At 46.6% G+C, this 23,152-nt stretch overlaps 1 protein-coding gene across 1 annotated transcript in view; it reads right to left on the bottom strand.

Moving 5' to 3' along the window:
• Positions 1 to 23,152, bottom strand: part of LOC143923554 (putative methyltransferase DDB_G0268948) — a 40,078-nt gene that overhangs the window by 2,644 nt on the left and 14,282 nt on the right. The window contains exons 2-5 of the mRNA XM_077447322.1: positions 19,571 to 19,731; positions 15,050 to 15,152; positions 14,009 to 14,119; positions 1,891 to 1,991 (exon numbers count right to left, since the gene is read on the bottom strand). Of these exons, the coding sequence (XP_077303448.1) occupies positions 1,891 to 1,991; positions 14,009 to 14,119; positions 15,050 to 15,152; positions 19,571 to 19,731 (476 nt within the window). The remainder of the gene's footprint in view (positions 1 to 1,890; positions 1,992 to 14,008; positions 14,120 to 15,049; positions 15,153 to 19,570; positions 19,732 to 23,152) is intronic.

Genomic DNA, 23,152 nt, shown 5'->3' with positions numbered 1-23,152 from the left:
TGGATTAAATACAAAAAATATAAGTATGGGACTTTAAGTGAGGCAGGCTGTAACAGTGTAGTAACCATTTATTGGATGTATAAGAATGTACATGAGGGGTGAATGCTCAAAGCATTAAAAAAAAAAAGTACTACTATGTTTCAAGTTTAGTTTACTTGATACTCATGTTTGGCATGCTTTGAGCATTTACCCCTCATGTACATTGTTATACTTCCTTTTACTCACTCATGTCTATAAATGCATACTTTTACACTGTATTACAGCCTGCCTCACTTAAATTCCCATACTTTTATTTTTTTGTATCCAGATTAGGGATGGAGGTGCATCCCCCCCCCCCCCGCACCTCGTTCAAAGTTCCAGTATATGTAGTGTAGAGGGTCAGCCTGGGGCAGGGTTAAGAAGGGGTTAATTGAAAGGGGGAGAGAGAGAGAGAGAGAGTATCCATTTCTGGATTGTGTACTTGCTGGGTGAGCTTAACCATATAAAAGATTGGAGCTCTGATTAGATCCATGAACTATTGCCTGTAGACCTGTATGCTGCAGAACTGTGAGCTGTACCTGCGTGACAAGACAAGCCTGTCGTGTCTTCTGTTTGTTTTTGGCAGTTTGCTGAATAAAGCCGTTTTTATCTTATTGGACTGTCTCTGAGCCGGCTGTTCACCCCTCTTATCCCCTACAGTAGAGATATATTCCCCCTTTCCTTGTATGCATGAAACAGACCAAAAGACGCACAGAACCCCTGTGCAAATTCACACCGGAGCCGTTCCGGAGATGTGTGAACCACTCCATAGAAAGCCGGTCACAATCTCCTGCTATGTGAATTGGAATTGGGAAACCCTCATCCAATTTACATAGGTGTGAACCCAGCCTAAGGAAGAGTAAAAGCATTTCTCCCTACCGGATCCTCCGCTCCCCTGGCAGATGGCGCTCCTCTATACTCTGACAGTGGTTTGTTCCTTGGCATCATCACACCCAATGCAGAGCTACGGACCCCATATCAGTCCTGATAATGTCAGGACCTTAGAATGCTGGAGTGTGAGGTAGAAGACTCTGAGGACAGGCCTAGCAGCATGAAGGATTGAGTATATAAATTGTCTATGTTCCCTAGACCTAAATGAGCAAGTAACCCTTGTAATGTGGGAGGAGCCCCTCTGCAAGGGATCATTTTTAAGTTTCCTGGAGTTGGGATTCAAATGATAAAATATCCCAGATCTGCCAATCTTACAATCTACCCCAGCCAAAGAGCAGGGGCATCAGGTAAGAGTAGAATTAAGCCATGTGTATGCCTAGGCAGATAGAGGAGGAAGCAGTGCTGGCTCAAAATGCTGTACAGAAGGTGCTGGTGTATAATCCAGTGGTTGTCACTGCAGACATATCTGCGAGAAAAAGGACCTGGATGCTCAACAGAATATAAAATTGCATATAATCCAAAAGATAAGGTGACACTCCCAAAGCTTGAAAAGGTGATCACTCAGTAATAAAGTCTATTTTGAAACATCAATAAGCTACAAGCTTGCCGAAATGTCCTGAGGAAGGGGAGTTTCAGCATGAGCTTGTTGAGTGTTCACCTTCAAATTCCCCTTATCTTTTGAATTGTAAGGTGTGTCTTATCAGATAGTGGAGGAGGAAGCAGTGCTGGATCTGTAGACTTTCCATTAGAGAGACATGAAATTAAAGGTTAAAGTTGAGAGGTCTATACATCCAGTGCATTGTGCACACACACTTCTATTTATTTATAAAATAATGTTAAATTAAAATAGCAAAAAAAGCTATATTCTGAAAAAAATTGTCAGTATGACATTGTAAATTCCCAACGTTCAGAACCCCTTAAAGGGCCGGAGGAGCCGGTGACCAGAGATCAGATGATTGATATATATAGATGCAGTCGGACCTTCTTTTGTCGGTGTACGGGATGGATTCATACATTTCCTTGTATCCATTCCGGAGATGTTGAGCCTTCTCATGCTCATATGGGGCCAGACTAGCTTCCATCTGAAAAATAAGTGAAATCTGTCTTTTTACACATGGAGACAATAATTCTTTCATGACCGACCTGCATTTAGGATAGGTTCACATCTATGAGACTGCACCCAAAAAACAAAAAAAACAGACACACACATTGTGGGGTCCCTCGGGCCATACCGGTCCCTTCAGGTCCAATATGGATTTGGAGGGGATACACCCCTCAAACCAAAATAACGAAATAAATGGCGTGGGGTCCCCTCAAAATCCATACCAGACCCTTATCTGAGCATGCAGCCCGGCAGGTCAGGAAAGGAAAGTAAGCAACCCCCCAAAACATACCAGGCAGCATGCCCTCAACATGGGGGTGCCCCCCACCACAAAGCACCTGGCTCCCATGTTGATGAGGATAAGGGCCTCTTCTTGACAACCCTGGGCTGTGGTTGATGGCGTCTACAGGCAAAGGGCTTATTAGAATCTGAAAGCCCCCTTTAAAAAATAAAAAAAGGGTGGCCCCCCAGATCCTGCCCCCATGTGAATTGGTATCAGGTACATCGTACCCTATTCATTCACCCCAAAAAGCAGTGATATGAAAAAAAAGTTAAACCCCCATGGGCCGGTTTTGACAAGTCCCTTATTGAAAAGAAAGGAGACCACTCTTTCAATAACGAACTTGTCAAAATTAGCTCTTGTTTTTTTTAACATTTCACTGCTTTTTGGGGTGATTGTACCCCTACCCATTCACATAGGGGGGCTAGGATCTGGGGGGCCCCTTGGTAAAGGGGGCTTCCAGATTCTGATAAGACCCGCCTGCAGACCCCAATAACCATAGCTCAGGGTTGCTGGGAAGAGGCCCTTGGCAGAGCCCCCCCAAATCACTGATTCCCCATGTTAAGGGCATGTGGCCTGGTATGGTTCAGGAGGGGGGGCTCACTCGTCCCCTCCCTTTCCTGACCTGCCATGCTGTATGCTCGAATAAGGGTCAGGTATGGATTTTGGGGGACCCCATGCCATTTTATTTTATTATTGCAGAGGGAGGGGTTAGGCTGTCAGTGCTCAGACCATACGGTGCACACTGCATCAAATTGGTCTGCATGTCTGTCATCCCAGAAGGAAGCCTCTTCTAAAGATGATGCACAAGAAAGCCCGCAAAACAGTTTGCTAAAGACAAGCAGACTAAGGACATGGATTACTGGAACCATGTCCCGTGGTCTGATGAGACCAAGATAAACTTATTTGGTTCAGATGGTGTCAAGTGTGTGTGGGGGCAACCAGGTGAGGAGTACAAAGACAAGTGTCTTGCCTACATTGAAGCATGTTGGAGGAAATGTCATGGTCTGGGGCTGCATGAGTGCTACTGGGACTGGGGAGCTACAGTTCCTTGAGGGAACCATGAATGCCAACATGTACTGTGACATACTGAAGCAGAGTATGACCCCCTCCCTTGGGAGAATGGGCTGCAGGGCAGTATTCCAACATAATGACCCCAAACACACCTTCAAGATGACCACTGCCTTGCTAAAGAAGCTAAGTGTAAAAGTGATGGACTGGCCAAGCATGTCTCCAAATCCAAACCCTATTGAGCATCTCTGGGGCATCCTCACATGGAAGGTGGAGTAGAGCAAGGTCTCTAACATCCACCAGCTCTATGATGTCATCATGGAGGGTGGAAGAGGACTCCAGTGACAACCTGTGAAGCTCTGATGAACTCCATGCCCAAGAGGGTTGAGGCAGTGCTGGAAAATAATGGTGGCCACACAAAATATTGACACTTTGGGCTCAATGTGGAAATTTTTACTTAGGGGTGTACTCAGTTCTGTTGCCAGCGGTTTAGACATTAATGGCTGTGTGTTGAGTTATTTTGAGGGGACAGCAAATTTACACTGTTATACAAGCTGTACTCTCACTACTTTACATTGTAGCAAAGTGTCATTTCTTCAGTGTTGTCACATGAAAAGATAATAAAATATTTACAAAAATGTGAGGGGTGTACTCACTTTTGTGAAATACTGTATAAAATGGATGTCACACCACTTCCTCACACCCAGTCTTTCTAAAACTGAGCTTGTAATATTCCCCCCCCCGATCCCCTACCCATGACTTTACCATTGAGATCAACAGCACAACCATTGGTCCTTTCACACATGCCAAGGTGCTGGGTGTAATCCTAGACTCTGACCTCTCCTTCACCCTCCACATCCAATAACTGGCCAAATCTTGCCACTTTAAGCTCCACAACATTTTCAGAATTCTCCCCTTCCCGATTACCACCACCACAAGGCAACTTATTCACTACTTCTTTATTTCCAGCCTTGACTACTGCAGCTCCCTCCTCATTGGTCAACCTTCACACAGGCTATCCCCCCTTCAGTCTATGCTGCTTCCAGGCTTATACACCTTACTAAGCGATCCATGGCTGCTGCCCCTCTCTGCCAATCCCTCGCTTCCACTACCCCATTGTATAAAATTCAAAATACTAACCACAACATCGCCCCCAGCTACATCACCAACCTTATCTGCAGATATCACCCTCTCCACTCTAGTTACCTCCTCCCACTCTCACCTCCAGGACTTCCCCAGAGCCTCCCCATCCTCTGGAACTCCCTGCCCCAGTATGTCCGGTCAGTTCCTCCCCTGTCCACTTTAGGCGATAGCTGAGAACTCACTCATTCGGGGAAGCCTACCCCGCCTCCATCTAAGAACTGTACCCGAGTCACCTCCATCAGATCATCCAGGCAGCTATTACCTTTTGTACCTCCTTCCCTCCCTTTAGACTAAACTCCACCAGCAGGAAGAGCTCCTCCCTCTGGGCAGGCATCATGTGTGTCCGCCCGTTCGCCACTCCTGCATGCCCCCCAGGGGCACGCAGCGATCGGGAATGAGGCGTGTCCTTCGGACACAGTCTCTCCCCAATCAGGGTAAAGAGCCAATAAAATTGTCTCTTTACTAGGGATGAGCTTCGTGTTCGAGTCGAACGCATGTTCGACTCGAACATCGGTCGTTCGTGCGTTCGCCGAATTCCGAACATTTGGGCCGTTCACGGCAAAATTCGTGTGGCCCACAATGCACTGCGATGGCGCAATGCATTGCTGTCTCACGATTGGCCAAGCATGCACTGTGACCCCGCATGCTTGGCCAATCGCAGCGCCAGTAGCGAGGAGAGCAATGGTTGGCCACAGGCATCCTGCCTGTGGCCAATCATAGCTCAGACTGTGTAGTGCACGCCCCACACTATATAAAGCTGCCTTTCAGGCGGCCTCGTGTAGTGTTTGTTAGCATCTGAAGCAGTGGGTGTTCTGTGTACCTTCAACACAGTTACACACCAATCGTTTTTGGCTGATTTACTATTTTGCTCTTGTGTAGTGGTTACTGTCTGTGCCCTGACCGCAGTATACACCACTATATTCACCTCACCTATATAGCTAGTGATCTAGCTTTAATAATAGAGCTTGCAGTCAGTAGTGTTAGTGCGTGCTGTCTGCGTGCTCTGTACCCAGTACATACCACTATATACACCTACAAAGCTGTTCTCTATTTGAGCCCGATTGTCATTTGCTGGAGTTATTGGAAGTTGTGTGTGCCTCCAGCACAGCACAGTATACATCTGTATATACCCCTTTAACTCTGCTGTTTTCTTGTTATTGTCTGCGTGCCCTGACCGCAGTATACACCGTGATATTCACCTCACCTATATAGCTAGTGGTCCATCTTTAACAATAGAGCTTGCAGTCAGCAGTGTCACTCAGGAGATAGTGCATGCTGTGTGCCTGCTCTGTACCCAGTACATACCGCTATTATCCACCTACATAGCTGTTCTCTATTTGGGCCCGATTGACATCTGCTGGAGTTATTGGAAGTTGTGTGTGCTTCCAGCACAGCACAGTATACATCTGTATATACCCCTTTAACTCTGCTGTTTTCTGGTTATTGTCTGCGTGCCCTGACCGCAGTATACACCGTGATATTCACCTCACCTATATAGCTAGTGGTCCATCTTTAACAATAGAGCTTGCAGTCAGTAGTGTCACTCAGGAGATAGTGCGTGCTGTGTGCCTGCTCTGTACCCAGTACATACCGCTATTATCCACCTACATAGCTGTTCTCTATTTGGGCCCGATTGGCATCTGCTGGAGTTATTGGAAGTTGTGTGTGCTTCCAGCACAGCACAGTATACATCTGTATATACCCCTTTAACTCTGCTGTTCTATAAAAAAGGCATCTGCAGGAGTTAGTGGGTGTTGTGTGCCTCCAGCACAATATAAACTACCCAACTACTGTTTTACCCAACTCCCTTCAGGCCATTACCATGTCTGGAAGGCCAGCAAGGAGAGGCAGACAGGCGCGAGCCGATAAAAGAGGGCAAGCAGGCTCTGTGTCTAGAGACAACAGTGCTGGTCGTGGACGCGGTGCATTGTCATCAGCACGTGGCCATGGGACATGCTTGTCCTTCTTTTCTGCAGCTGGACATGTTGAACCGCAACATGCCAACGACTTGGTAGAGTGGATGACCAAGCCCTCTTCATCCTCCTCATCCTCTCTCACCCAGTCTCAGGGTAGTAGAAAAGCAGCTGCCAACACATCGTCGTCCCTCCTCTCAATGTCATCATCAGTGACTCCTTCCCTAGACCCACCACGTCCTCCTGAGGAGTCTCCTGAACTCTTTGAGCACAGTGTTGGGTACATGCTCCAGGAGGATGCCCAGTGTTTGGTGGGCTCTGATGATGACACTCAGCTAGAGGAAGGCAGTAGCGTGAGCACAGAGAGAGGGGATGCTCAAGAAGGACAGCAATCTGGCAGTCATGTTCCACAAGCTGCAGCATACTGCCAGGTTTGCTACAGCGATGAAGAGGGAGGGGATGATGAGGGCACTGACTCCACGTGGGTGCCTGGAAGGAGGGAGGAGGAGGAGGAGGAGGAGGCACATGTCCAACGAGGCAGGATGCCCTCCGGGGGCCAGCTTAGGGGCAGCACACCGACTGAATCACACCGCAGAGCTCCGCCTGCGCAGAGCGCTTCCTCTGCGCAGAGCGCTTCCTCTGCGCGTTATTCTAAAAGTTCTTTGGTGTGGGCCTTTTTTGAGACGAGTGCATCAGATCGCACCGCTGCTATTTGCAACATATGTCTCAAGCGTATCTCACGTGGCCAAAACATCAGCCGCTTGGGCACCACATGCTTGACCAGACATATGTTGACCTGCCATGCAGCTCGTTGGCAAGCATACCTCAAAGACCCACACCAAAGAACAAAGCGGACCTCTCCTTGCTCCTCATCAGCTGGCATCTCCAACCCCACTAGACCTTCAGTCCTCTCTGAAACCTGCTCTGAGAGGAATGAAGGTGTAGAATTAGGTGTGTCACAGCCAAGTGCTTCCGGGAACTCTGCTAGTGGTACATCCACGTCCGATTATAGCAGACAAATGTCCCTGCCCCAGCTGCTGGACCGGCGGAAGAAATTTACTCCCAGCCATCCACATGCCCAGCGGTTGAATGCTAGCTTGGCTAAATTGCTAGCACTTCAACTGCTGCCTTTTCAGTTGGTAGACTCGGCCCCCTTCCGTGAGTTTGTACAATGTGCGGTTCCTCAGTGGCAGGTCCCCAAACGCCACTTTTTCTCACGGAAGGCAATTCCGGCTCTCTACCGGCATGTGGAAGGCAATGTCCTTGCCTCGCTGGACAGGGCGGTCAGCGGTAAGGTGCATATTACCGCTGACTCATGGTCCAGCAGGCATGGACAGGGACGTTACCTGTCTTTCACGGCCCATTGGGTCACTCTTCTGGCTGCTGGGAAGGATGCAGGACAAGGTGCAGTAGTATTGGAGGTTGTTCCGCCACCACGCCTCCAAAATGCTACTATTGGTTGTGACACACCTCTCTCCTCCACCCCCTCCTCTTCTTCTTCCTCCATGGCCTCTTCCAGTGCTCTGTCCTCAGAACCAGCGGTGCTCCGTAGGCGTTGCAGGGGCTACGCAAGTACGCAGGCAAAACGATGCCATGCCGTGCTTGCGCTGGTTTGTTTGGGGGACAGGAGCCACACTGGGGCGGATGTTTTGTCAGCTCTGCAGGGGCAGGCCGAGAGGTGGTTGACGCCACGCCAGCTTAAGCCAGGAATGGTGGTTTGCGACAATGGCACCAACCTCCTCTCCGCCCTCCGACAGGGACAACTGACCCATGTGCCCTGTGTAGCTCACGTCCTTAACCTGGTGGTGCAGCGGTTCTTGGGCAGGTACCCCGGCTTACAGGATGTCCTGAAACAGGCCAGGAGAGTCTGTGTGCATTTCCGCCGATCATTTAATGCCTGTGCTCGGCTGGCTGAGCTCCAAAAGGAGTTGAACCTGCCCAAGAACCGCCTTATATGTGACATGCCCACCAGATGGAACTCAACATTGGCCATGCTGCAGCGGCTGCACACGCAGCAGAGGGCCATCAATGAGTACCTGTGCGACTACGGCACCAGGACAGGGTCAGGAGAGCTTGGTTTTTTCTCACCACGCCAGTGGGGCATGATCAGGGATGCATGCACTGTCCTGTCACCGTTTGAGGAGGCCACAAGGATGGTGAGCAGTGACAGTGCATGCATCAGTGACACTATACCTCTTGTCCACCTCTTGGAGCATACGCTGCGTGGAATAATGGACAGGGCACTTGAGGCAGAACAGAGGCAGGAAGAGGAGGACTTCCTTGCCTCTCAAGGCCCCCTTTATCCAGACAGTGTTCCTGCTGTGCCACCCATCACACAGGAAGAGGGTGAGGAGGAGGAAGAGGAGGAGGAGGATGATTGTGTCAGCATGGAGGTGGAGGCTGGCACTCAGCATCAGCAGCAGCAGTCTTATAGGGATGATTTACAGTCCCAAGAAACACGTGGACTTGTACGTGGCTGGGAGGAGGTAGCTGCGGATCATGTTGTCCTTAGTGACCCAGAGGACTCCGGACCGAATGCCTCAGCTAACCTACGCTGCATGGCCTCCCTGATCCTGCAAAGCCTGCGGAAGGATCCTCGTATTCTTCGGATCAAGGAGAGGGACCATTACTGGCTGGCCACTCTCCTTGATCCACGGTACAAGGGTAAGGTTGCCGACCTTATCTTGCCATCGCAGAGGGAGCAGAGGATGAGACATCTCCGGGAGGCCTTGCAGAAAGCTCTGTGCAACACGTTCCCAGAGACTGGGAGGTCACAAACTCCTGGTCCTGGACAACGTGTTGCTGAGGCATCAGTCAGAAGGAGCGGTGGAGAAGGTGGCCGTCTGACTGATGCTTTCAGACAATTTTTTAGTCCGCAGCCCCAAGGTATGATTGGTTCCAGCACCCATCGCCAGCGTCTAATTTACATGGTGCAGGAATACCTAGGGGCAAGGTCAGACTTGGACACCTTTCCCACTGAAAATCCTCTGGCTTACTGGGTCTTGAGGATGGATCACTGGCCAGAGCTTGCACAGTATGCAATTGAGCTACTGGCCTGTCCTGCATCCAGCGTTCTTTCGGAACGCACCTTCAGTGCTGCTGGTGGCTTTGTTACCGATCACAGGGTGCGCCTGTCCACCGAATCAGTTGATCGACTGACCTTCATCAAGATGAATCAGTCTTGGATCACCCACAGCTACCAAGCACCTGAAGCTGATGTAACCGAATAATTTTTTTTGAAATACCACATCCCTTCAAGACTGCCTATGCTGATGCTGAGTGACTGTCCTGTTATGTTGATTGTCTATCCTCTTCCTCCTCCGCTGATATGTTGGAAGAACATTTTTGGTTCTGGGTGATGCCAGCAGCCCAATTTTTCTGCCCCTGTTTAACAGGGGCGTTTAAGTAAAATTTTTGATGCAATGCTTTGCAGCAGGGCTAATTCCTGCAAAAAAACTAGAGTGTATGGCAGAGGTTGCAGTGTGATGGCACCAGTGCCTAAGGTACAATTTTTCTGCCCCTGTTTAACAGGGGCGTTTAAGTACAATTTTTGATGCAATGCTTTGCAGCAGGGCTAATTCCTGCAAAAAAACTAGAGTGTATGGCAGAGGTTGCAGTGTGATGGCACCAGTGCCTAAGGCCCAATTTTTCTGCCCCTGTTTAACAGGGGCGTTTAAGTAAAATTTTTGATGCAATGCTTTGCAGCAGGGCTAATTCCTGCAAAAAAACTAGAGTGTATGGCAGAGGTTGCAGTGTGATGGCACCAGTGCCTAAGGCCCAATTTTTCTGCCCCTGTTTAACAGGGGCGTTTAAGTACAATTTTTGATGCAATGCTTTGCAGCAGGGCTAATTCCTGCAAAAAAACTAGAGTGTATGACAGAGGTTGCAGTGTGATGGCACCAGTGCCTAAGGCCCAATTTTTCTGCCCCTGTTTAACAGGGGCGTTTAAGTACAATTTTTGATGCAATGCTTTGCAGCAGGGCTAATTCCTGCAAAAAAACTAGAGTGTATGGCAGAGGTTGCAGTGTGATGGCACCAGTGCCTAAGGCCCAATTTTTCTGCCCCTGTTTAACAGGGGCGTTTAAGTAAAATTTTTGATGCAATGCTTTGCAGCAGGGCTAATTCCTGCAAAAAAACTAGAGTGTATGGCAGAGGTTGCAGTGTGATGGCACCAGTGCCTAAGGCCCAATTTTTCTGCCCCTGTTTAACAGGGGCGTTTAAGTACAATTTTTGATGCAATGCTTTGCAGCAGGGCTAATTCCTGCAAAAAAACTAGAGTGTATGACAGAGGTTGCAGTGTGATGGCACCAGTGCCTAAGGCCCAATTCTTCTGCCCCTGTTTAACAGGGGCGTTTAAGTACAATTTTTGATGCAATGCTTTGCAGCAGGGCTAATTCCTGCAAAAAAACTAGAGTGTATGGCAGAGGTTGCAGTGTGATGGCACCAGTGCCTAAGGCCCAATTTTTCTGCCCCTGTTTAACAGGGGCGTTTAAGTACAATTTTTGATGCAATGCTTTGCAGCAGGGCCAATTCCTGCAAAAAAACTAGAGTGTATGGCAGAGGTTGCAGTGTGATGGCACCAGTGCCTAAGGCCCAATTTTTCTGCCCCTGTTTAACAGGGGCGTTTAAGTACAATTTTTGATGCAATGCTTTGCAGCAGGGCTAATTCCTGCAAAAAAACTAGAGTGTATGGCAGAGGTTGCAGTGTGATGGCACCAGTGCCTAAGGCCCAATTTTTCTGCCCCTGTTTAACAGGGGCGTTTAAGTACAATTTTTGATGCAATGCTTTGCAGCAGGGCCAATTCCTGCAAAAAAACTAGAGTGTATGGCAGAGGTTGCAGTGTGATGGCACCAGTGCCTAAGGCCCAATTTTTCTGCCCCTGTTTAACAGGGGCGTTTAAGTACAATTTTTGATGCAATGCTTTGCAGCAGGGCTAATTCCTGCAATAAAACTATAGTGTATGGCAGAGGTTGCAGTGTGATGGCACCAGTGCCTAAGGCCCAATTTTTCTGCCCCTGTTTAACAGGGACATGTAATTACAATTCTTGATATAATATTTCACAGGAGGGCCCCTTCCTGTGCCCACCCAGAGTAACTGTGAGGACTTATAGTGTTGTGGCACCAGCACCACAACCACCAAAGGTCAATTTTTCTACCACTGTTCAACAATGGCATGTAATTACAATTCTTGATATAATCGTTCACAGCAGGGCGCTCCAGCGCCCACCAAGAGTCACTTTGAGGGCTTACAATGTTGTTGCAAAACCAACACCTTGTTCCGCCATTTCTGCAGAGCATATAGGGCAGGCCCCTACTTTCAAACATCCAACTTACAAACATCTCCTACTTGCAAACGGAAGGAGACAACAGCAAGTGAGATGAAAAAAGATGGACGACAAAACAAATTATACAGGGGTGATAACCCTTCCCTATGTTTTCCAAAAAGCTTAAAAATATTTTTTTTGACTGGAGCTACACTTTAAAAATGTACCAGTTGAAAATTACAAACAGATTCAACTTAACACAACAAACCTACACAGTCCCAGTCTTGTTTGCACCGCCTGTATACTGCTGTTCTGAGTATATAGGGCCTGGGGGCCACACACATTTCCTTTTTTTAATATGGGTACAGGGTTCCCCTTAATATGCGTACAAGACCCAAATAGGCTGGTAATGGGCAGGGAGGGCTACCCATGCCATTTTTCTGAATGATTTTCAACCATATTGCAGGAACCAGATATAACATTAAAACCGCAAGCAGTTTTAAATGGTGTTATTTCCGCTTAATGTCATTTTGTGCAGGGACTGTTCTAAACACGGGAAACACGTGGCACTTCACAGGCATACTACAGACACCCACCAGGCACCATATTTAAAGGAATATTTCACTTTTTTTTTCACTTTAATCGTCATTAAAATCAGTACTCCCACCAAAACGGTAGTTTTTAAAACTTTTTTTTGCAGTGACCCATGTCCCCTGAGGCAGGAGGCAGGTCGCCAAACCCTTTTTAGGACACTATCTTGCATATTAGCCGTTAAAATTAGCACTTTCCAATTCGAACGTTCGAGTCCCATAGACTTCAATGGGGTTCTAACGTTCGTACCGAACGCGGGGGTCGTTCGCAAGTTCTGGTGCGAACCGAACCGGGGGGTGTTCGGCTCATCCCTACTCTTTACCATGTGACTGGCTGTGTCCAATGATGAATACCAAAAGAAAGCTCTATTTGTGTGAAAAAAAATGATAACATTTTGTTTGGGTACAGTGTAGCAGGAGTAATTTTCCTTCAAAGTGTGAGAGTGCTGAAAGCTGAAAATTGGTCCGGGCAGGCAAGGGGTATAAGTGCCCTGTGTCTCCCAGTATTGAAGTGGTTAAACACTGATTGGGGCTTCTTTCTTGGAGTTGGCTGTTAAACATTAATGGGGTTGATTTACTAAAGGAAAACAGACTGTGCACTTTGCAAGTGCAGTTTCTCCAGAGTTTAGTAAAAGAGGTGAAGCTTCACTTTGCAAAGAATACCCAATCACATGAAAGGAAAGAAAAAAAAAAAGGTTTTTACTTGCACATGATTGGATGATGGAAGTCAGCAGAGCTTCCCCTCCATTTACTGAGCTCTGGAGCAACTGCACTTGCAAAGTGCACAGTCTATTTGCCTTTAATAAATCAACCCCAATGTGTCTATATATGCACAACTAATTTGTTTATGTAATGCATATTGTGCACTGAGTAATCTATTTGGAGTCAACGCTGGATTCTAATGCCGCGTACACACGAGCGGACTTTTCAACATCCAAAGTCCGAAGGACCGAGTCCGTCAGACTATCCGATCGTGTGTGGGCTGCAACGGACTTTTGATTCACCAAAGTCTGACGGACTTTAGAATATGGAACATGCTTCAAATTTTCCCGAAGGAACTCCGCCAGACCCGGTCCCCTTCGAAAACTCCGCTCGTGTGTATGCTACTCCGACGGACTAAAACCGACGCTAGGGCAGCTATTGGCTACTGGCTATGAACTTCCTTATTCGAGTCGGGTCGTACGTCATCACGTTCGAATCCGTCGGAGTTTAGTGTGATTGTGTGTGGCCAAGTCCGTTCGGCCGAAAAGTCTGTCAGAACTCCGTCGGAATTCCAGCAGAACTCCGACGGAACTCCTTTGGAAGTCTGTCGGACTTAAGTCCGCTCGTGTGTACGGGGCATAATTGAAAAAAAAATTACAAGTACCTCCTGATTAATATTGTATTTAAAGCAAACATCTTAACACATAGGATCACTGAAGCTGACCAAAGGTTTTAAAATCAGATCACACAAACGGTAACAACATATAATATATTCATGCTGAGGGGCCCCTGAACCCCCAGGAGATTATGTGTATGAGGGCTACCAGCACACACACCCCCAGTACAATGCACTGCCACTTTCTGACCAATGGAAGTATTGTACATGGAGTGGGCGGGGCATAGCTCTGACTTTGGAGTCAGTCAGTATTTGCATATTGAGTATCCCAGAAAGGGGAGTGCAGGTGCCCATTTCCAAATTCATAAATCGGACTTATGCCAGGTTTTCTTATCACTCACAAAGACAACAGTGATCCCAGACAAGGCAGTATGTAAGGCAACGGATACTGAAAACACAAAGATATTCAGTACTTACCTCTGCAAAGACTTGAGTCATCTGTTCTGAGCAGTCCTTGTAGTGGACTTCTATACTGGGCAAGAAGGTGAAGATAGCAAGACAGCCTCCTGGCTTTAAGATCCTATCGACCTGAAATAACATCAACATTAATATATCAGCAAAAGAGTGCCCCTTCGCTGAACAGAATGAAATACTGATTTTATAAAAAAAAAAAAAAAAAAAAGTTTTAAAATATTTATATTTTAGCATATAAAGTTCAGCGATTTGAGGAAAGTAATGTATAGAGTGCAAACGTTTGGTGTATAATATATAGCACAGGGTATAGAGAGTGTAGCAGTTCATTGTATGTAGGGGTGTAGCATAGGGGCAGAGGGGACGTGGCCCCGGGTGCAATATTTAGGGGGGCTCATTCTGTGCCCACCATCCAGAGTCCGCCCTTCGTTCATTTGTATGTTGTATGTTCAATGATCCCAACTCACATTCTTACTCACAAGCAACCCGTATCCTCCTTCACCTCCTATATACCAGCCGGTTGCTCAAGCCCAGAAGTCCACTCTTGATCCACTGACAGCACACACTGAAAACTCCTGCCAGAATCCACGTCCCTAAAATGGTACACTCATCATTAAGCCCTGTGATGGGTGAAAAGCATTAGAGCATGGCTTCCAGCAGAAATTTTCAGTGTGTGTCGTCAATTGATTAAACAGCAGTGGAACAGAGGGTTTTAGTGTGGGGTCTGTCTTATTTGAGTTTAGTTTGGTGTATGTATTGCATAGCACAGTAAACAGATTGCAGTTATCCACTGTATGCAACATACAGCACAGCATACAGTTTAGACTATGTAAGAAAATCATAATGTACACGGTACAGAATAGACCACACAAAATCCATAAATTGTACAGCTGTCTGCAGTATTCAACATGCAGCACATTGCTCAGGAGTCCAGATTATGTTAACATGCAGCACAGTGTACAGAATCCCCAGTCAGGTGTATGTAACATACAGCACATTTTACAAGGGACAGCAGTCAAATAAAATGAAATAATAAGACTGTTTTACCTCTTTTAGAAACGGCTCAATGGTAAAATAATGGGCAGCAATACTCGCTGTTAGTAGATCGACAGAAGCGTCACCAACCGCCACCTCTTCAGCTGGACAGACACTGCAGAGAATGACAGATTAGACTTTAAGTAGTGACACCATCTGGTTGGATTGAAAGTCCAACCCTGGGCTCTGTGCTTCTGACTTTTCTACCTCATCCCTTCCCAGATGGCACAAAGGGGTTGGTCTGTTTATAAAGAATTCACTGAAAAAAAAAATTGCCAATGAATCCTTCACTGATATGCTCCTGTCACATTCACCCTGTTCCCTGTTTACACTGGAATGAATGTGTACCAGGCCAATGCAGCCAGTAAACCACCAACAATGTCACATTTACAGCTAAAGTTCCTCCCTAGTGATGAACTGTGTTCATTACACACTAGAAGGGCCACATTTATCTATTTTTACAAAATGTAAACAAACAGATTGCCCCCCATTCTCCAGCAATATAATTTAGGTATACCCCACCAATCACCCCAACAATGTCCATTAGGAATACCCACCAGTTATTGCAGCACTATGTCACACTTTGCATGGTAAATTTTCTTGCACTTTCTAGCCAAAATAGGTCTGTCTATAGATCAGGAAAAGAGATGGGCCAAATGTCCCCCTGTTGGGTTTGCGGCAGAACTTTTCGAACATCACAAAAGTTCAGAACCGAATAGCAAACCCCATTGAAGTATATGGGACCCAAACTGGAAAAATCAAAAGTGACTATTTTGAAGGCTTATATGCAAGTAACTGGGCATACAATGGTTATGGGGGGTCCAGGTACTGCCCTGGGGGACACGCATCTATGAAAAAAAAAAAAAAAATTGTAAAAAACAATTTTTAAATGAGCAGTTATTTACTGATGCTTAAAGTGAAACCATCAAAATGAGAACTAAAAATTAAAATTTCCTTTAAATATATTGCCTAGTATGGTCCCTTAGTCTGCCTGTAATCTGTCACATCTTTACCGTGTATAGAGCCTGCTGCAGCAATGACATTTATAGAGCTAAAAAGGGACTTTCCATTCAAGCGCTCTTTATTTTATAAACAACTGCTCAGGGAGCAAGTCTGTATGATGGAGGCCACAATTTAGTGCACTCAGGATTAGAGATTTTTTGGATAAATTCTTGTGTCTTTCACAGACTTTGGATAGAAGTAACAAGTGTGGAAAAAAATGGTCTCAGGTTTACAGTGTGAAGACATCACCGACACCCAATCAAGGTACTCTTGATTAAAGCAAGAATCAGACTTGCTGTCAAAAATTGCAATGATATGCACCTGTCAAACAGGTGCGGAAAAATTGGTCTTTGGGTGTTAATAGTGCCCATGAAACCTACACAAAAAATTTCTCCATATGAAAACACCCACAAAACTAGACAGCCGAGAAGTCCTGCAGAGATTCCACATCCCAAAAACACTTAAATCCGTGACATTGGCATCAGAGGCTTCATAGCTGCTGGTAATCCAGGACTGATTCATTTTGATAAAAGTCAGATGATCCACGGAGTCTGTGGACAGACTCATTCTATTATCAGTAACAAAAGCTCCAGCACCACTAAATGCCGTTTGGAAAGCACACTCACTGCAGGGCAGCCCAGCAGCTCAATTTCATATGGGGCAAGTTCTGGCCAGTGGTCTATTCTCATGACTCAGTAAGCCAGTGGATCATCGACTGGAAAGCTCTCCATCTGTTTTCACCCCTAGATAATCGGCCACCATGTGATGCAGAAGCAGACAGCCCCGGACAACCGGCACTTAAAAAAAAAAAAAAAAAAAAAAAAAGAAAAGTGCATCACTTTCTCCACCACTCCTCTTCACCAACAGAAGCCTCAAAACTACGTTTTCCACAACACTGTAACCTACCAGAGTCAGGAAAAGCATTCTATAAACTCCTCTTTAAAAGTCGTCCAGGAGATTATCATTTGCAATATGTGGGGATGGGATAAGTTCTGAAAATTTCCCCTTGTAACGGTGGTCAAGGAGGGTTGCCAACCAATAGTAATCCTTCTTTATGCCACATATGCTTGGGTCCTTTTGCAGGCTTTGAAACATGAGAGAGCCCATGCACTGCAAATTTGCGGAGGCATGAGAAGCAGAATCCTTGTGGTCACTCAGTATTACAGTATCTGGAACTGCCTCCTCCAAGCCACATACTATTCCCAAGAGTTATGGGGATGGAAAACCCTCTTGCTGTTTGACGTATGTCTTCATCTGCTTCAATGCCTCCAAAACTGGAGGGGGTAGAGCTGACAAATCTTGCATCATCGCCAGCTGTATTGAAACGTGGGGGTCACAACAAGCTGCAGCACTGAGCCCTGTCCTGCATCCTTCCGAGTTGCTATGCTAGCAGAGTTACCCAGTGTGCTGTGAATGAAATATATTGTCCCTGCCCATGCTTGGTGGACCATGTGTCAGCAGTAATGTGGATTTTGCAGCTGACTTCCTTGCCCAACGATGCCACAACTTTGCCTTCTATGTCTTGGTAGAGAGCTGGAATGGCCTAACATGAAGAGAAATTGCTACTGGGAACCTGTCATTGTGGTACAGCACATTCTGCAAATTCACGGAAGGGGGCAGAATCCACCAGATGGAAAGGCAGAAGTTTTAGAGCCAGCAGCTTTGACAAGCCTGCATTTAGACGCTGGGCATGTGGGTGGCAGTGAGTTTTTTCCGCTGCAACAGATAGGGCAGAGAAATTTGCCAGCTATAGTATACAGCTGGTGGGGTGCTGCTGGCAGATGTGCTGTAAAGACCTGGGCCACCCTGCGCTATACCATCATCCATGTCAGTGGAGGCTGCTGAGAGGTCATGAGGTATAGCAGGGGCATATTGAGGTGAGTAAGGAGGAAGGACAGATTTGTGCCCCTTGTGTGTTTAGGTGCTCTTGTCAACAGGCTGAGTGGTGGGAAGTTAAATGCCTGGTCAAGCATGTGGTACCCAAATGACTGGTGTTTTTGCCATGCTTGAGACAAAGTTTGCAAATGGCAACAGTACGATCGGCTGCACATGTACTATAATAGACCCAGACTTCTGAGCTGTGGGAAGTGGGCCAGAAGATAACAGCTTCACAATGTGATGGAATAGGGTGGCTGCTCTCCACTCTTCCATGATGGCTGCCTCCTTGGGGTTGTGCCTCATCCTCACTTTCCACCTCTGCTTTATCTGGCACCCAAGTCACATCAGTGACCTCATCATCTACTCCATCCTCATTACCACTGGAGACAACTTGGCACTACGCTGTAGCTGGGGGAACATGAATGCCAATTTGCGTACCAGTGTTCACTCCTCTGTAGGCTCATGTTCCTGCCTTCAACCTCAGAACCAACATCTGAATCAAGTAATGGCTGTGCATCGTCAAGGAACAAGTGGTTTACCCTATGTTCAAATAACTCAGCTGACTCCTCCATGCCTGATGCTGGGCCTGTGGCAGGAATAGCTGTGGACAAGGAGTCAGGTTTAGGCACTCTGGCAGCTGCAGTGGACCACGTACTAGCCTCTGCTTGGGTGACGGAGGACGATTGTTTAGTAAGCCAATCCACCACCTCCTCTGCATGCTGTGTCTGGATGGCATGGACAACATCACTAAACAGAGGAAATGATGACTTGCTTGAGGACGGACAATGTCCACTCTTGCCTGTGGACACATACACTGCTGGCCCTCTCAGTGCCATGGGAACATTTGCCTCTATTTGTTGGCCTCCCAAAACATATTAAAGATGTGGAAAGGTGTACGTGGATGTGCTTTAATCAATGGAAAGTGGCGCTTGATGTACGTGAGTACTCACTACACAGAAACACTACACTGACACCACAATATACTGCAGTAAAACTGAACTGACGTACTACAATCTACTGCATTAAACATGCAATAAAATTAAAATATACTGCGTTAAATGTGCAGTAATGCACTGATATTTATTGCAGGAAACCTGCCCTGACAAAATAAACTGACACTAAAGTAAAAATGAATGGTCACACTACACTCTCACTGAACTATCACTAGATTCACACTAAACTGATATTCTACACTGACAATAGAATCACAATAGCACACCAACTATCGTAGCACTGCACAGCCCTATACTATCTCTCTCCATGCCAATATCACACTACAAATGGCCGCTATGAGAAGAATATTTTTATAGTGTGGGGTGGGACTAAGAGCAATGCGCCATGATTAGAAAAAGTAATGACTCCAATCATGGCGCTGACAGCGCTCTGTGCACTGATTGGGCAAAGCTTTCATTGTTTCAGCCAATCAGGGCTTCCAATGCACTGTTCCGAACAAAAGATCAAACGCCCTGATAATTCGGGTGTTCCTTAAATGGGCAAACAGCCAATGTTTGGCCCAAAATCATCCTCGGGCCAAACCGTTTACCCAACTCTAATCAGAAAAGGGGCTACTTGGTTGGATGTGCTCCCCCAGAAAAAAATCTTCCTAGTCCTCCCCTTTATGTAACTAATTAAACATGTTTAGAATGTCCTCACCTGTATGTGACATTGGGTGACACTGTGGCTTTCTTGGCCTCTTCTATCTGAGCCTCACTGATGTCGATTCCGAGAACTTTCTTGAAGTATGGAGCGAGAATTCTTGTGTTCTGCCCCGTTCCGCAGCCAGCGTCCACAGCAAATCCATATGGTTTGGAAAACTAGGAAGACAGAAACATCTATAATAATACATCATAATGACACTGATGTTTCCAGTTTAACCTCTTGCTGCCCACATCATGCATATGTGTAGTTGTAAAGAGGGTGGGCTTTAAAGCTCTTACACTGCACATAGGAGTCCATGGAAAGCCGAGATTTGTGTTGAGAACACGCTCACTGCATGCCCCCAGCATAGTCATAGCCACAGCATAGCCAGCTCTCCATCTCTAGTCCCAATCGGAAGCTGGTGGGACAGGCTTCCAATCATTTTTCACGTGATTAAGAGCTCTGTCCCGCCCTCCTCGGCATAAAGACCCATTTAAAGGGATGCTGAAGCATGGTGGGTTACATTTATAAGTGTTTTAACAATGATTTTTTATTTTATTTTTGGTTGAAAATGATTCCCATCCTCCACCTCACTACCTGCTTTACCAGAATTTGTGTTTATTTTTTTTCTTTCTTGGGAGTGGGTGCCATTTTCTGACAGGCCTAGGTGAGACCTATGCAACTTGGCATCACACGTCCCAGGAGTCCGCGGGATCACTTTTTAAGTGCCGCACAATCTTTCATATGAGCAGCGGGGAGCCGGCTGTAATTTCCTGAGAAAAAGTCAGTCAGCTCCCAGCTTCAAGTTAGTGGCACCAGGGTCTGGCAACTGAGAGCTGGCTGTAGGAGGAAAGTGCTGGACTCCAGGGACTGGTAAACATCTTGGCCTTGCTACAAAAAAAAAAAAAAACACACCCACACACACCTAACTATCATTAAATAACACTGCTCAGTTGGGAATATACAAACTAACATATTGTTACTTTTAGATCATTCTGTTCATTTATCTGCAGATCAAAGGGATAAAACTTCAATCTGTAGATGATGTTAGTTAAAGCAATCTGACAGGTAAAAATAAAAGATGTTCCTTTGTTTAACTCTTGGTTTACTCTAATCAGCCCTCATTAACTCCTTAGTATCCTTTCTTCAACTATTTTCCTTCTGATTATTTTTTTGTTTTATTTTCTTAAAAAGACCCAGCCCTTTTATGACATTTTTGCTTACAAGTTTACTAGACAATTACCTATAACCCCCCACTCCCTCCTTACTGATGTAAGGGGGGGAGTGAATAAAATAAGATAAGGAGGCACGGATATAAAGGTTTCCCCCTATATTAGTAACCTCCCCTTCCTTACATTAGTGTATTCTTTCTGCGGAAGGTGGTCTCTGGTCACCAGAGTTCCCCCCCCCCCCCAGCACATTCCCAGAGTCCCAGGTGTCCCCCTTAATGATTGCTCCACTTTTACTACTATTAACTGAAATTTGCTGTTTTATATATATATCCCTAGTTCTATGTGTTCTCATATCTGTGTTATCTATATTTCTTGATCATACATCACGGGACACAGGAGCTCATTACATAGTGGGTTATATAGTCACCTCTGGTGATTGGACACTGGTTAACCCCAATTAAGGAGAATTCCTCCCCTATATAACCCCTCCCATATGGGAGGCACCTCAGTTTTTTCGCCAGTGTCTATGGTGGTTGGTCACGTAAAACATGTGCTATGAAGAAAGCTCCGTGCAGGTCCCTGCGGGGGCCTAAGGGCTACAACAAACCGGATCCATATCTCGGGCCGATATTTGACTCCCAAGATGGTATGGTACCCGGGCCTCGTCATCCGAAGAAACAAGGTTTGGCCTGTAAGTCCTCTCCATTGGAAGACTGGGCTCTGGGAAAACCAGACTTGGTGTACTGTTTACACAGAGCGCACAAAAGTTTCTGGCAGAGTCTTTTACAAGGTCCAGGTAGGAGGTTCTTCTGAGAAAGGACCCCAGATAAACCTGAAGGTTGGCTAACTCTGCCCGCTGTAATGGGTGAAGGCTGGAATCTGTCTGTTTCAGCAATTCCTGCGGTGAGGACAGGTAAGGGAAGTTAATCCTATATATATTTATATGATGGATTTCTTAATTTTGAGTAGTTGTATGTCTTACCTGGTTTCCACCACTAGAGGGAGTAAGAGCAGCCTGATGCATACTTACATGCCTTTCAGTACACACCCTCAGGGAAGCCTGATGCTCCAGAGGTCTCACGTCTCCACTGCAGTCCCTGCCACAACAAGGTAATACAGGGGTCCCTCGTAGTCTGGGAGTCCCACGCAGCTCTGATGAGACTCCTTTCCCCCCCCCCGGATTCCGGCGGTCCTCGTGCACACACGCGGGCACGCTCCCGGGCTAATGGAGGAGGGGGGAGTGTGGTTGTGAGCCATGCACGTCGGTGTGCACGACGCTGTACTGCGCAGGCGCCAGGCGGCAGTTTTAAAAGCCCAGAGCGTCAGGGGACTGTAAGTGAGAGACACAGGAGCTGTGGGCAGTAAGCATCCCAGGGGATTGGATCCAGGCAAACCTTAGACACCTACTCAGCATCAGATTGTGCAGTATTAAGCATATATATGTTATATTGAGATTTTTAGCACAACAGTGATTGCACTTTGTATTAGTACCTCTGCTTTGTAGCTTAGGACTATGTCTCCTCATAAGAGGGTCTCAGGGGGAGGTAACAAGGGCACTGGTAAATCGCCGCCTAGGCCCAGGGGTTCTAAAAATGCCTGTAAGTTACCATCCCCCCCCTACAAGACTGGAGCCAGCCTCAAAGGACGAGTCAGTGCCCCTGTCAGGATTTGCAGCCTCTCCCAATGTCCCAGCCCCGGTATATGTCACTGAGGTCTCCCTTAGGGCTACATTGGAGGGTTTTGAAGGGAGAATCATGAATTTTATTTCTGCTTCCCTGAAAGATAGCAGGAAAAGGGGTAGATCCCTCTGCTAACATTCCTCTCTCAGATGACACTTCTGACAATGAGGAGAGATCCCTGTCTTGGGACAGGGATCTTGAGCAGCTGGATAATTCAGAGGAAGAGAGAGTCCCCTCCTCCCAGGCGCTCAGAAAACAGGTGCAGTATTATACTGAATTGGTGCGTACCACATTCAGAATGCCTGCTGCTGAAGTCGCTACGTCCTCTGTTTCTTCCCTAGGAGTCAGGAAAGTCCCACAGACTGCTTTTTTCCTTCCCAATTCATCCCTTAATGGATAAATTGATGTATGGGGATTGGGGACATCCCTATAAACTGTTTACTCCTCCTAAAAGGTTTTATATGCATTATCCTCTGGAGGAAAGTTTCACCAAGAAGTGGGGGGTCCCATCTGTTGATGCGGCTGTTTCTTGTGTGAATAAAAACCTGACCTGTCCGTTGGATAATGCTCAGGTATTTAAAGATCCAACTGATAAGAGGTTGGAATCATTATTAAAAGCCTCCTTTTCCATGACTGGCCCTGTAGTGCAACCTACAGTCGCAGCCGTGGGGTTGTGTCAGTTCCTCAAGAAACAGGTTAAGCGGATGCTTGATCAATCAGAAGGAAAATATAACCTCACACCTTCA

This window comes from Lithobates pipiens, unplaced genomic scaffold (genome assembly GCF_037356315.1).
Source record: "Lithobates pipiens isolate NorthernLeopardFrog02 unplaced genomic scaffold, aLitPip1_a1.2 Scaffold_22, whole genome shotgun sequence".
Lineage (NCBI taxonomy): Eukaryota > Metazoa > Chordata > Amphibia > Anura > Ranidae > Lithobates > Lithobates pipiens.
The sequence above is the reverse complement of the archived record's forward strand: the minus strand, read 5'-3'. Positions and strand labels throughout refer to the sequence as shown.